The sequence below is a fragment of the Tripterygium wilfordii genome, chromosome 15 (assembly GCF_013401445.1).
Source record: "Tripterygium wilfordii isolate XIE 37 chromosome 15, ASM1340144v1, whole genome shotgun sequence".
Classification (NCBI taxonomy): Eukaryota; Viridiplantae; Streptophyta; class Magnoliopsida; order Celastrales; family Celastraceae; genus Tripterygium; species Tripterygium wilfordii.
In genome coordinates, this window is record NC_052246.1 from 1,937,020 (window position 1) to 1,950,020 (window position 13,001).

At 38.0% G+C, this 13,001-nt stretch overlaps 2 protein-coding genes across 2 annotated transcripts; one reads left to right on the plus strand and one right to left on the minus strand.

Annotated features, from left to right (window-relative positions):
* Nucleotides 1-296: 296 nt before the first annotated feature.
* LOC119980106 (protein LURP-one-related 17) lies at nt 297-1,408 on the minus strand. Its single transcript, XM_038822767.1, has 2 exons — nt 931-1,408; nt 297-799 (listed from the first exon to the last, which is right to left on the minus strand). Exons 1-2 carry the CDS (start codon nt 1,216-1,218, stop codon nt 440-442), a joined length of 648 nt encoding a protein of 215 aa, XP_038678695.1. The 5' UTR covers nt 1,219-1,408; the 3' UTR covers nt 297-439.
* An 8,312-nt stretch (nt 1,409-9,720) lies between these two features.
* Nucleotides 9,721-11,920, plus strand: LOC119980030 (myb-related protein 330). The gene is made up of 3 exons (XM_038822677.1): nt 9,721-9,910; nt 10,011-10,140; nt 10,840-11,920. The coding sequence occupies exons 1-3, from the start codon at nt 9,772-9,774 to the stop codon at nt 11,639-11,641; spliced, it is 1,071 nt and encodes a 356-aa protein (XP_038678605.1). The 5' UTR covers nt 9,721-9,771; the 3' UTR covers nt 11,642-11,920.
* Nucleotides 11,921-13,001: the final 1,081 nt, after the last annotated feature.

Here is a 13,001-nt window from a genome sequence, read left to right on the forward strand (position 1 = left end):
TGGACGCGTCGTTTTAGTCTAAATACTGCAAAGTCTAAATACTGCAAAGGCGTAAGAGGAGAACAAATTCATGCGGACCAAAGAGAGTGAACATAATATCATAGCCTTAAGTCTAATGGCGAGGTCATGGATTAATGGGTTCAAAACCTATCTCCACCCAATTTAAAACAATAAAAATGTTGACTGGAAATTTAATAGTATTAATCTCATGTGACTCAAAAGCGCTGATCAACATAAAAACGCAATACAAGGGCAAGGCAAAGGCTGCACTATTGCTTTTTCTTTTTCTTTTCCTTTTCCTTTTACGCTTTTCATTTTTTTGACCACAAAGGTTATTCTACGAGACATATAAAAGCACAAAGTTCTACACCGCAACTTTTCAAGTGAAAGAATATATTCACAAAGAACAACAACAACAACAACAGAAGAAAAAATAAAATTAAGAAAACATTTGATCTAATAGCAGAACTAGTGCCATTGCAAATCCAGGATCAAAACCTGGCATTACTTCTAAAACAAAAACGTCTTTCTCGAAAGGAATGCCTCCGATGATGTTGTCCTTTCGCTTGATCTCCACCACCACCCTTCTCGAATCATCAAAAACTTTGCACGATCGATTATGATACGAGCCTTCAATCCTATATGCTCGTCTCTTACCCTCATATACGTATGCCAGTACACTAGTAATGGGATTGCCATGTAGAATATTGATATGCTTCCTTACATAAAAGATTGGCTCATTTGACGATGACTTGCTTGCTTCTCCTTCATACACAACCCAATTATCCGCCAATCTAAGCTACCAACAAGGCAACAACCAACCATGCACACAACTCAATCAAGATTAATCAACCCAATTGGCAATTAATTGTTATCAAATAGTATATATCATCATATGTATATATATGTTTATGTATTATTGTGTCTTACCTTGGACCGGTGCATTGTTAGTAGGGATTTCCCAAAGCCGTCCATCAAGATGAGCTCGTCCGGTCTGCTGCGGCGGCGATGGATATAGTCATCAACCCTGTACACTAGATTTCCGTTGGAATTGATCACTGTGAAGCCATTACAACTCAAGAGAAGCGATTTTCTCCACACTGTTAGTGATGATGCACATTCAAGTACTTCTTGTTGATCAGCCTTGAAGTATTTTGTTCCTTGATGTTCTTCATGAACTGATCTTGAGAAAGATCTTATGAAAGACAAGATCTTCATCGTTCTCTCCACACTTTAGGCTAATGAATCTAGGAGGAAGTACACATACATATACATATATATAGCAGAATAGGCTTGATTGGCGTGGTTCATTTTGCTTCTAAATTTGGTTTGTAGGTGGGAGACATGGCAAGTGGTGTTGGGGTTTCGAGAGATTGGTATCATAAGACAAATCTTACCTAATTGGAGGTTTTTCGTCTTCTAGTTGTAGATCCTAATTACGAATGTTGTGAAAGTAATATAATAAACTAGTTTTTTTTTCTTTTCTAATCGAAAGTGTTAATATATGTGACACGCGTACGCTTTTCTTATATGAGATTCCAAATTTAGTTTGGTTTACAAATGACGTGGATAAATCTCAGCTACTCATGGCGTTTCAATCAAGCGGCATTCAAATGGCTTCGGAATGATTGCATGAGGATGCGGCAGCTGGAAAGTAGAAAGACAAAGCAGGGGCCCAGAAAGTGGGGATGGGGGGCTGGAATTGTTTTTTGCTGGAATTAGATGAAATGTTATAAATCTCAGCCACTCATGTCATCTAACGATATTAGGAGATGCCAACTCATGTCAGTTAGTAAAGTAAATTTAATAAAAACTTCGAGTCCGCGACAATAGTCTCTGGAAAGAGATACAGAATGAACGCAGTGAGAGATATAGAAACCCTGCCTTAGTAAAAGACAAAAGGAAAATGCTTTCGATCGACTTGGCACACAGAATTACAAACCATAAGATTATGGGATGATGTCCATGAACAAAGCCGTCCATTAACATTACCTAGTGAGCTGCTGAGCTAATTGAATTAAGTAGATAAGGGAAGGGAATCTGGCTCCATGTCGACTTCTTAATCCACTTTAATTTGATTAAACCGTCATCCGATTCGATTCCTACAAAAGATAAACCGGTAAAGAAGTCAGGCAGGATCGGTAGAGAAGTCAAGCAGTAAAGAACGAATAGTCTAGCTGTCCATATATGATTTGCAAGCAAGCCCCTCGTTGAACCAAAGGCAATCTATTACAGTATGACACAACTTGAGAACAAATCAATGGCACTTTGCTGGTAGCCGTCGCCGGTGAGGGTGGTCGTCGTCGACAGCGCGAGTGGCCGTCATCGATGGCTGTGTCACTATGCTAGTGTGACTCCGCACGGCTTTTGTTAGAGAAGTGAAAGGATATGTTAGAGAACTAAAAGATTTGTATTTCACTATATGTTGATTGTGTACAACATGCCTTTATATAGGCGTTAGAAAGGAAAAGTAAGAAAAATAATTTCAATAAAGTAAATCAAAGATGTTGTTGATATCTTTGACAAATTCAAAGATTTTGTTGATTTGTCAAAAATATCATTGATATTTTGTAGATATCTTTGACAAATTCAAAGATTTTGTTCATTTGTCAAAGATATCAAAGATTTTGTTGATATCTTTGACATCCCCCCTCAAACTCAAGTTGGTGCAGTAGAAGTAAGCTTGAGTTTGGAAACTAAGTCTCTGAAACGACCTGGCAGGAGTGGCTTGGTGAAGAGATCAGCAGGTTGGTCAAGAGTAGATATTGAGCAGAGTTGAATAGTTCCCTGTGTGACATGCTGACGAGTAAAATGGCAATCAATCTCAATGTGTTTGGTACGCTCATGGTAAACATCATTGTGAGCAATGTGGATTGCACTTCTATTATCACAAAATAGAGGTGTAGGACTGCGAGATTGAACTCCCATATCTCCAAGAAGCCAACGAAGCCAAACAATTTCTTGAGTGGTAGTAGCAAGTGCACGATATTCAGCCTCCGTGCTCGAACGAGCAACTGAAGTCTGCTTCTTGCTTCGCCAAGAAATGAGAGAATCCCCTAACAAGATGCAAAAGCCAGTGGTTGATCGTCTATCAGTGGGATCACCAGCCCAATCGGAGTCAGAGTAGGCGCGCAACTCAAGTGAGGAAGCAGCAGAAAAATGAAGGCCATAATAAAGAGTTGCTTTGATATAACGCAATATATGAATGACTGCTTCATAGTGGGAAGAGCGAGGAGCTGACATGAATTGACTAACAACATGTACAGCATAGGCTATATCAGGGCGGGTGACAGTAAGATATACGAGACTACCAACCAATTGTCGATAGAGGGTGATATCACTGAGAGGAGTACCATCAGAAGGTTTAAGCTTGATATTAGGTTCCAGTGGAGTAGAAGTAATCTTACTATCTGTGAGACCAGCCCGAGCAAGTAAATCAGAAGCATACTTAGCCTGAGATAAATAGTACCCGGTAGTGTCCGAGAGTACTTCAAGGCCAAGAAAGTAACTTAGAGAACCAAGATCCTTCATCTCAAATTGTTGTTGAAGATATTCCTTAAGATCAGTGATACCAGAATAATCATCTCCTGTAATAATCATGTCATCGACATAAATTAGTAGAAAAACACAACCTAAGGCTGTCCGACGAACAAAGAATGCTGAGTCATAAGAACTGGATTGAAAACCACGTTGTTGAATAGTAGAGCTAAACTTGGCAAACCATGCGCGTGGAGCTTGTTTGAGGCCATATAAGGCACGACGAAGGCGACAGACTGTATTAGGGGGATGTGAATAGCCAGGAGGAGGTTTCATATAGACTTCTTCAGCAAGATCACCATTGAGGAAGGCATTCTTCACATCCATCTGTGACAATGTCCAGCCTCTAGCAGCAGCAATAGCTAACAGACTGCGTACTGAAGTAAGACGAGCAACTGGAGCAAATGTCTCTTCATAATCAATGCCATACTCCTGAGTAAAGCCTTTAGCAACAAGACGGGCTTTGTATCGCTCAATAGAACCATCAGACTTGGTTTTTATTTTGTAAACCCATTTGCAACCAATAGCAGACTTATCTGGTGGGAGAGAAACAAGATCCCAAGTATGAGATTGCTCAAGTGCCTGCAATTCTTCAGACATAGCTTGTTGCCAAACAGGATTAGATTTGGCCTCCGAATAGAACTGAGGCTCATATAAGGTAAGAGTAGTGGCAAAACACTGAAAATCACGAAGTTTAATAGGAAGTTCTCTTACCCGGGTAGAGCGTCGAAGAGTAGGGGAACTGGTAGTGTCTGCAGTAGATCCATCAGACAAGGAAGACAGTTCAGGAGCAGGCAAAGTAATTTGAGTGTCACCTGTATGAGACTCAGAGGGAGATGGTTCATCAGGAAATAGATCAACCATGTTAGTGGGAGAAGGAAGAGATAAGAAATGTGATACTGAGGAGAACAAAGTGTTTTCCAGAAATACGACATGACGAGAAATGCGAAGTCGTTTGGAGATAGGATCCCAACATCTATAACCTTTATGTTCTATCCCATACCCAAGAAAACAGCAAAGACGAGTACGAGGTTCTAATTTATTGTGTTCATGTGGTTGAAGGAGAACAAAACAAACACATCCAAATACTTTGAGTAAATTGTAGTTAGGAACAGACCCATAAAGACGTTCATAAGGCGATTGATTACCAATGACTGATGAAGGAATCCGATTGATGGTAAACACAGCAGTGAGAGCTGCTTCACCCCAAAAACGTGCAGGACAAGAGGCAGAGATAAGGAGAGCCCGAACAGTATCTAATATGTGTCGATGTTTACGTTCGGCTCTTCCATTTTGTTGGGAAGTACCTGGACAAGAACGCTGACAAATAGTGCCATGGTCATGTAAAATGGTTAAGAATTTAGAATCCTTATATTCCATGGCATTATCAGTGCGAAAAGTTTTAATAGGACATGAAAACTGAGTTTTAATCATCTGAGAAAATTCATGATAGATTGTAGTAAATTCAGAACGAGTTTTCATGAGATAGATCCATGTAAAACGAGAGTAATCATCGACAAAAATTACAAAATATTTGGATCCCCCCATAGAAGCAGTAGGAGAAGGTCCCCAAATGTCAGAGTGCACAAGGTCAAAAGGTGCATGAGAAACAGAATCACTATTATTGAACGATAAAGCAGATTGTTTAGCTAGAGGACAAGTTAAACAATCAAAATGATTATTAGAAACAATTCCTAAATGACCATGAGAAACAAGAGACTGAATACGACTAACAGAAGCATGACCCAATCGAGAATGCCAGAGACTCAAAGAGGAAGCTGGAACTGTGGATGCAGCGAACTCATGACACGGGAGAGTAGGATGCAAGGGGTGCAAAGAGATGAGCTCATACAGTCGCCCAACTTTACGGCCTGTCCCAAGCGTCTGTCCCGTCTTCGGATCCTGTACAGAACAGCCAGAAGGAGTAAATAGAATATGAAGACCAAGTTCACATAACTGACCAACGGATAACAGGTTCAAAGTGAGTTGTGGAATAAGAAATGTATTGGACACTGATAGGTTTGGAGTAGATATGTGCCCAATATGACTAGCTTTTATCCTTGAACCATTGGCAGTTTGTATAGATGGCAAATGCGAAGAAGAGTGTGTGGAAGTGAAAAGAGTAGAGTCAGCAGTCATATGATTGCAACATGCTGAGTCAAAGAACCATGATGATGATTTACCTGACACAGTGGTGGATGCTGAAATAGAATGGTTACCAGAGTTAGAAAGGAATTGACGAAGTAGTGACTCAAGATCACTGGTCAATTGAGTGGTTGTGGGTACATGTTCAAGACTCTCCTGTGCAGTATGATCAGTTGTGGCAGCGGAAAGATGTGTTCTGGAATGAGTGCCCTGAGTTGATCCACCTTTGCTGGGACAATCTTGTTCATAGTGTCTTGGTCCAATTTTGCGACATATGCGACATTTGCGAGTTGGACATGTAAGTATCATATGACCAGATAGATGACAATATCGACACTTTGAAGAAGTGTCAGCTTTCTTTGTTTGGTGTACCTGAGGAGTGGCAAGTACTGTGTCGAGATGTCGTGGTTGACGGATCGAGAGCCGTGTTTCTTCAGAAACAAGATCATCAAGGGCTTGATCAAGAGTGGGTAATGGCTTCTGATGAAGTAAGGCTGCACGAGTAGGCTCAAAAATATCTTGTAAGGCCATAAGAAATTGAATCAGCCGGCGATGGTCTTTATATGTGGTAAAAGCTTTGGCATCTTCAGTATTCTTCCAGACTGGTTCAGTAGGAGTGAGTTGATCCCAGAGAAACTGCATTTGAGAGTGAAAGTCAGTGACAGTTTGTCCGGATTGTTGACGTAGCTGATTGAGATTCTGAATTATCTGATATTGATGAGAGAGATCGGTGGCAGTGTAACGATGAGCAAGATGATCCCAGAGAGTTTTGGCAGTATCAAATCGACCAAAGTGAAGATTGATGGAGGATACTGAAGTATTACGAAACCAAGTGATGATTTGATGATTTTTGCTATCCCAAGTTTCTAAACGTTCAGCAAACTTATCATCAGCTTCATCTTGGGATTGTGTAGGTAGAATGAAATCACCAGTGACATATCGCCAAAGTCTCCTACCCTTGAGAAAGCTGCACATGGCTTGTGCCCATAAAACGTAGTTACGCCCATCTAACACAATGTTGATGGGTTGAGAGACATCTGATTTGTCCATAAGTGCAATAAACAGGTGCAAAAATAACAACTAGATCAAGGAATGACGAAAGAAAGGACTGCAGTAGGCAAGAAAGATGAAATAGAATTTGAAGGTGAGAAACTGATATGAAATGGGATAGTGATTACCAAGGCTCCGATACCATGTTAGAGAAGTGAAAGGATATGTTAGAGAAGTAAAAGATTTGTATTTCACTATATGTTGATTGTGTACAACATGCCTTTATATAGGCGTTAGAAAGGAAAAGTAAGAAAAATAATTTCAATAAAGTAAATCAAAGATGTTGTTGATATCTTTGACAAATTCAAAGATTTTGTTGATTTGTCAAAGATATCATTGATATTTTGTAGATATCTTTGACAAATTCAAAGATTTTGTTCATTTGTCAAAGATATCAAAGATTTTGTTGATATCTTTGACAGCTTTGTCTTCCTAGACCCAGAATCATTCCATTTGATCCTAGGAAAAATATTTGTTACTAGTTTGAAAGTTTGACATATTATACTCTGTACTTCACATCATTTCCTAGGCGATGTGAGACAATAAATTTAACCATATCGTCACTCGGTAATTCACCCAACACCATTAAGCTTGACATTGCAAAGACTTGTGGTTGCGTCCACTTGAGTCGGATCTTACATAACCCCGTAGAGGCCCAATTCTTCTTATGACCCACACTCACAAACACCTGTGGGTGCCAGCATCTTATACCCTGAGGCCTCAGCTCTGATACCATATGTAACGGCACGTCCCTTTATACTAGTAACACTTTGTCCGATTTGACTAAGTTCATACTGACTTGCATGGCTTTGTCTTCCAATTCCCAACATCAGCTCATACTAGTTTGAGCCCAAGAAAAATACTTACTAGTTTAAAAGTTTGACCTATTATATTATGTATTCATATTTTTCAATGAGTAACGTGAGACAAGAAACTTAGCCCCATCGTCATAAGGTAACTCGCTCAGTACCACAAATTTTACATTGCAGAGGCTTATAGCCCCACCCACTCTAGTTGGCTGCTACATTACGTGGTGTGAAAGGAGATTACTCCACTAGTGTTGCTACCATATTTGGGGGCTAGAAAGTGAGCATCCAGGGATATAGATATATGTATACTTGTAATGAAAGAAAGGGTTCCAAAAGATAATTCATGGTGGGACATGAATGAATAAAAGCAATCATCACATAAATCTAAATTCAAAATTAAATAAGAGAGGAGAACCAAAAAAAGGAGGTAGCTTAAACCGAGGAGACATTTCAATAGTAGGACCATTTGCCTTTCCTCCATATATATTGCTCCTACTTAAAGGAAGCTAACTATAATCATTTCAACTATTTTTCAATATATCATCCCCTCTTGAAGGTCCTTTTAACAAATGATTTGAATATTACTCTCCAAGCCTTAGCTTGCGATCCATCCAAGCAAAAGTCACTATTTGTTTATCTTCACTATCAATGTTGGTGGATGATTTGCATCATTCAACACTGCCCTCTCTCTTCTCTCCATCTCTGTCTCTCTGTTTTTTCTACATGCATCTTCTACGTATAAAGACACACGTTGAAAACTCCAAAACATACACTTTAATTTGTTACTTTCATATGTATGTTCTAACTACCTTGATGTATAACAACCTTAACCTAGACCTTGTTTCTTTAACATGCTTGCTTGCAACATAGACTTTATCAGCATTATATATATATATACATATACATATACACATACATACATACATACATATATATATAGTATGTACGTACATACGTACGTACGCATCCTAGACTTGTAATTACCATGACATAAAATACTGTGATTTAGGCCGAAATGTATATCAATTGAATGAAATCTGTGTTACGGGGCGGGTGCCATAGTCAGCAAATTTTCCAAAATAATAATAAGCAATTAGAGACAAAGTCTTTATCATGCAATAGTTTGAAGGAACATTTTGATATAAGAAACAAATCATGGAAAAACCAATATTAAGTGATTTCATTTTCACTCTCCCTAGTCCCTATATCACCCCTAACTGAATGAGAAATTAACTTTGTGGTTGCAATCAATCCTTGTGTTAAAAAGCTGGAAATTCATATTTACATCAATGCTTTATTCCAATAGGAAAATTTTAGTAGCCAAAGTCAAAAATTTCTCTTTTCAGTATACATATATAGGACTCCTATGCATATCCATTTTTGGATCGGATGAGTATGGAGTCTTGTGATTTTGTATTTTAATCGTGTAATTCACTTGACGATAGCCTAATTGATTATCTCTCTAGACTTGGGGCTTATGATGCTCAAGGTCGGGAGTTCGAATCAACCAGCTAAGATATTTCCTTATGAAATCCTAATTACCAAAAAAAGGATAATCACATATAAAACTGTATTCATACATATCTAATTGAGTTCGGATTCAAGTCAGCATGCACCACACTAACGACAATTAAGACTGGGTTGAAACTCATGCGTATAAACCCCACAGGCAGGACAAACCCATGATGTTGGTATCCCTAGAAAATACCCTAGAGGGTGTTGAAAACCGAACGTCCACACATATGAAACAACGACTAATAATGAGATAACCAACTGGGCTATTGTCTCATGGTTAAAAAAAAAAAGAGAAGGCGAAAGTTTATAAAATATAGTTAAACACATCATATGTGTGTGTATGTGTATGTACGTGTGTTTGAAAATATGGTTAAAGGGAGTGGTCTGTGGAACAACCGGCACCGAGATTTGAGTACGTGAAGATGGAGCTTTTGTTACGTAATACAATTCTACGTAGAGAGGAATAAATTAACAACAACAAATTTATAAGAAGCGATCGATGAAATGTCGTTTTAAGGGTTAGATGAAAACCTTTGCATGGACCCCATCCCAAGCTTAATTGTCGGCATATTTTGTACTTGCTATCTCTCTGCAGATTGATTACTACTTATTAATGGGGAGATCTGCATAGCAAAGACCACCACTTTTAACTCCTAAATTAACACACACACACAAAACCAAAACCCAACCCAACCCTCTTGTAATAACATCATTCATGGTAATGGGTCATCACTCTTGCTGCAATCAACAGAAGGTGAAGAGAGGGCTTTGGTCTCCAGAGGAAGATGAGAAGCTCATTCGATACATCACTACTCATGGTTATGGCTGTTGGAGTGAAGTCCCTGAAAAAGCTGGTCCAATTCAATAAACTTACCAAACCCTAGTTTCCTTCTCTTCCTGATCACTTCTGAATTCTGAATGGAATTTTATATTTGTGGTTTTCTAATTTTCTAGGGCTTCAAAGATGTGGGAAGAGTTGTCGGTTGCGATGGATTAACTATTTGAGACCAGATATCAGAAGAGGACGGTTTACTCCTGAAGAAGAAAAGCTCATTATTAGTCTTCATGGTGTCGTTGGCAACAGGTTAATTTCAATTACCATTCTCTTTGCCCTAACTTATTCATTCCACAATAGTTCTTTTTCTTTGGATTTCATTACTTCCTTTTCTTCGCAGTCAAAAACTAGCTAGCTTCTTCTTTGTTGTTTTAGCTCCAACTTAAATCATTAATTATGTGGGTATCCTTAATTTTTTCTGGAAATCAAACAATATTTTTTGGTAGTTAAATTGGGGCTAGATAGAGCTTCCCACTATATATATATATAAATACCCACTAGAGTCGTGGTTAATTGGAAAATGAGTTCCTAAGTAATGAGCAAACAAACTTGAAAATTAAGTTTTGGAAACATTTTCAATAAATTAGTCTTCAAAACCAGCTATATATGGCTTTCCTTGGGACGTTAGAAAGGCAGCGTCAGAGGTTGAAATACGTGTTTTCAGTTTGACTTATAAAATAACAATGGTGCACATTCTCTATCACATAAAATATAGTTTCCTTCACTGTATTTAACAACAACATTTCCTTCTGGTACCAACGTCGTAAGTAATATTATTATAGTGTACAAGTTGCTCTATTGACTTATATATATATATATACATGGGCAGAGCCAAGAAGTTATATTAATATTAAAGCAATATCACTTTAATCCAGCCTAGTGCGGCCACCCCTCGTCTTCGCCCTTGTATATATATATAGTTGATGTATCTATAATTGCTTTGTGTAGATGGGCACATATTGCAAGTCACTTGCCTGGAAGAACAGATAATGAGATAAAGAACTACTGGAATTCATGGATCAAAAAGAAGATTCGAAAGCCATCGAATTCCACAGCTTCAATATCCTCCGCCACCACAACCATCACCACGTCTACTACCACTCCTAACCATCAGCATTCGAACCTAAATTATGCCCCGAACCAACTAGACGTTGTAAATCAAGATTTAACAACAACAACGACAAGGCCATCTGCACCGGTTCATCAAGAAACCCTATTATTTTCCACTACTCCTCCTCCCCTTTCAGCACCCTTATTCATGTTCGACACTACAACTCAACTTGATTGTATCATTGACACCAATTTCCTGCGACGAGAATTGTCGCTGCACGAGCAGGAAAGCTTGACATCTGGAGATATATGGAATAATCATTCCTCAAACGTCCATCAAGCACAGCCTCCTCCAATGCCTTTTACGACGATCGGAATGGATTCGAATCATAGTTACATGCCACCATTGATAGAGAGTATGGAAGCTATGGTGCCAATTGAAATGCAATCATGCAGTATAGATCCTGATCAGGAAAGAGAGATGGGATTGGATTGCTTAGAAATGCATGACCATGAGTTGATGAACGAGTGGGTTGATTCTCAACATTATTCGAATAATTTTCTGTTTCGGGATGATGAGAATATTGGTCAAGGACAAGTCCTTGGTGGTGGAGGAGTTGAAGATCAGATTGCAGCACCAGCTCCATCAAATAATATTGGAGATACTACACAATTCTCTTCTTTTCCTTCATCTCTATAATATATAAGATATCTATATCTATATATTTATATTTGTGGTGGTGAAAATAAGGGTTTGATTTATCTTAACTTAGAGAGAGAGAGAGTGATTTGAAAATGGTCCTTGAGGGTTGGTAGGACGTACGGCTTGCTTGTTTTAATTAATTTTTCTTTTCATTGTTAACTTCTCACTTGACAGATTTGTGAGGGCTTGTAACACAAAGTGTGCACGTGCGGTTTTAATTTGTTTTTTGTTTGGCAACAAAACATAAAGCAATAAAATATGAAAAAAAAAAATTAGTGGAGATGTTTTTTGCTTCTTCATTTTGTGTATGATAATCAGATAATTAATGTGTTTTTTTTCCCCGGTTATTTCTCTAATTTTATTTTATTTTCTACTTTAATTGTATAGATTTTACTAAAATTATGGAACACGAAAGAATACTATATGTGAAGCCATTGCATGCATGGTTTGATTCTTAATTACAGGCGAATTAATTACATCATGAAATATGAGGTTAGCTGATCACAAGTTGAATTTGACTCGATTAATTAAGCTTCTTAAGATAGTGAGTTTTCAAGCCTGAGCTCAAGTTGCAATTCAACCATATGTTGATTACCTATTCTTGACTTCTTGCCACATCAACGACGGAACCCTGCATGAGATTATGAGAAATTAATCTATCTAAGTGTTTTGTCGCATTTAAAAACATTGGGTGTTTCTTCAATATAATAAATAACATTAAATGACTCAATTGTAACAAGTCCTATTTTTCTATATTAAAAGTATAATTAACCCTTGAAAACATAATGAAGACCCAATGGGCTGAAACAGGGGGAGTTCAATCTTTGTAACCTTGAGCTCCCATTGAATTTTACATGGGCCCAAAATGATTTTTTTTTATTATGGAGAGTCATAGTTCTTTGATCCATATAAATTTGAATATCTGAATCGTTGCACTCTCCAAATACTTGATAAGTCTCGTTGTATTAATTGAAAAGATTATCCCAACCAACTCGCCCGGCCGGAGTGGTTTGGGCCCAAAATGATTTGATAGGGAAGATGTAAGAAAAGCCTTGAATGTTGGATTCAAGCTTTGTTTGCAGTACTCCAAACCAAAATCGACTTAAACAGAAGAAAGTGGAACTGGCCCACCCAGAGAAGAATATGGATTGGGGTAGATTGCTATCGTAAAAAATAGCAGCCATTCCACTTCTTCATCTTTTTCATATTAAATTTTTTTAAAAAGTTCCAAAAAGTATTAAATGATAAATATCGATGATATTGAATATAATATTACTCCATAATTTTTGTAGAATAAATAAATTGAATTAATTTAAAAAATTATGAGAAACCTAAATGATTTTAAATAGCTCGATGC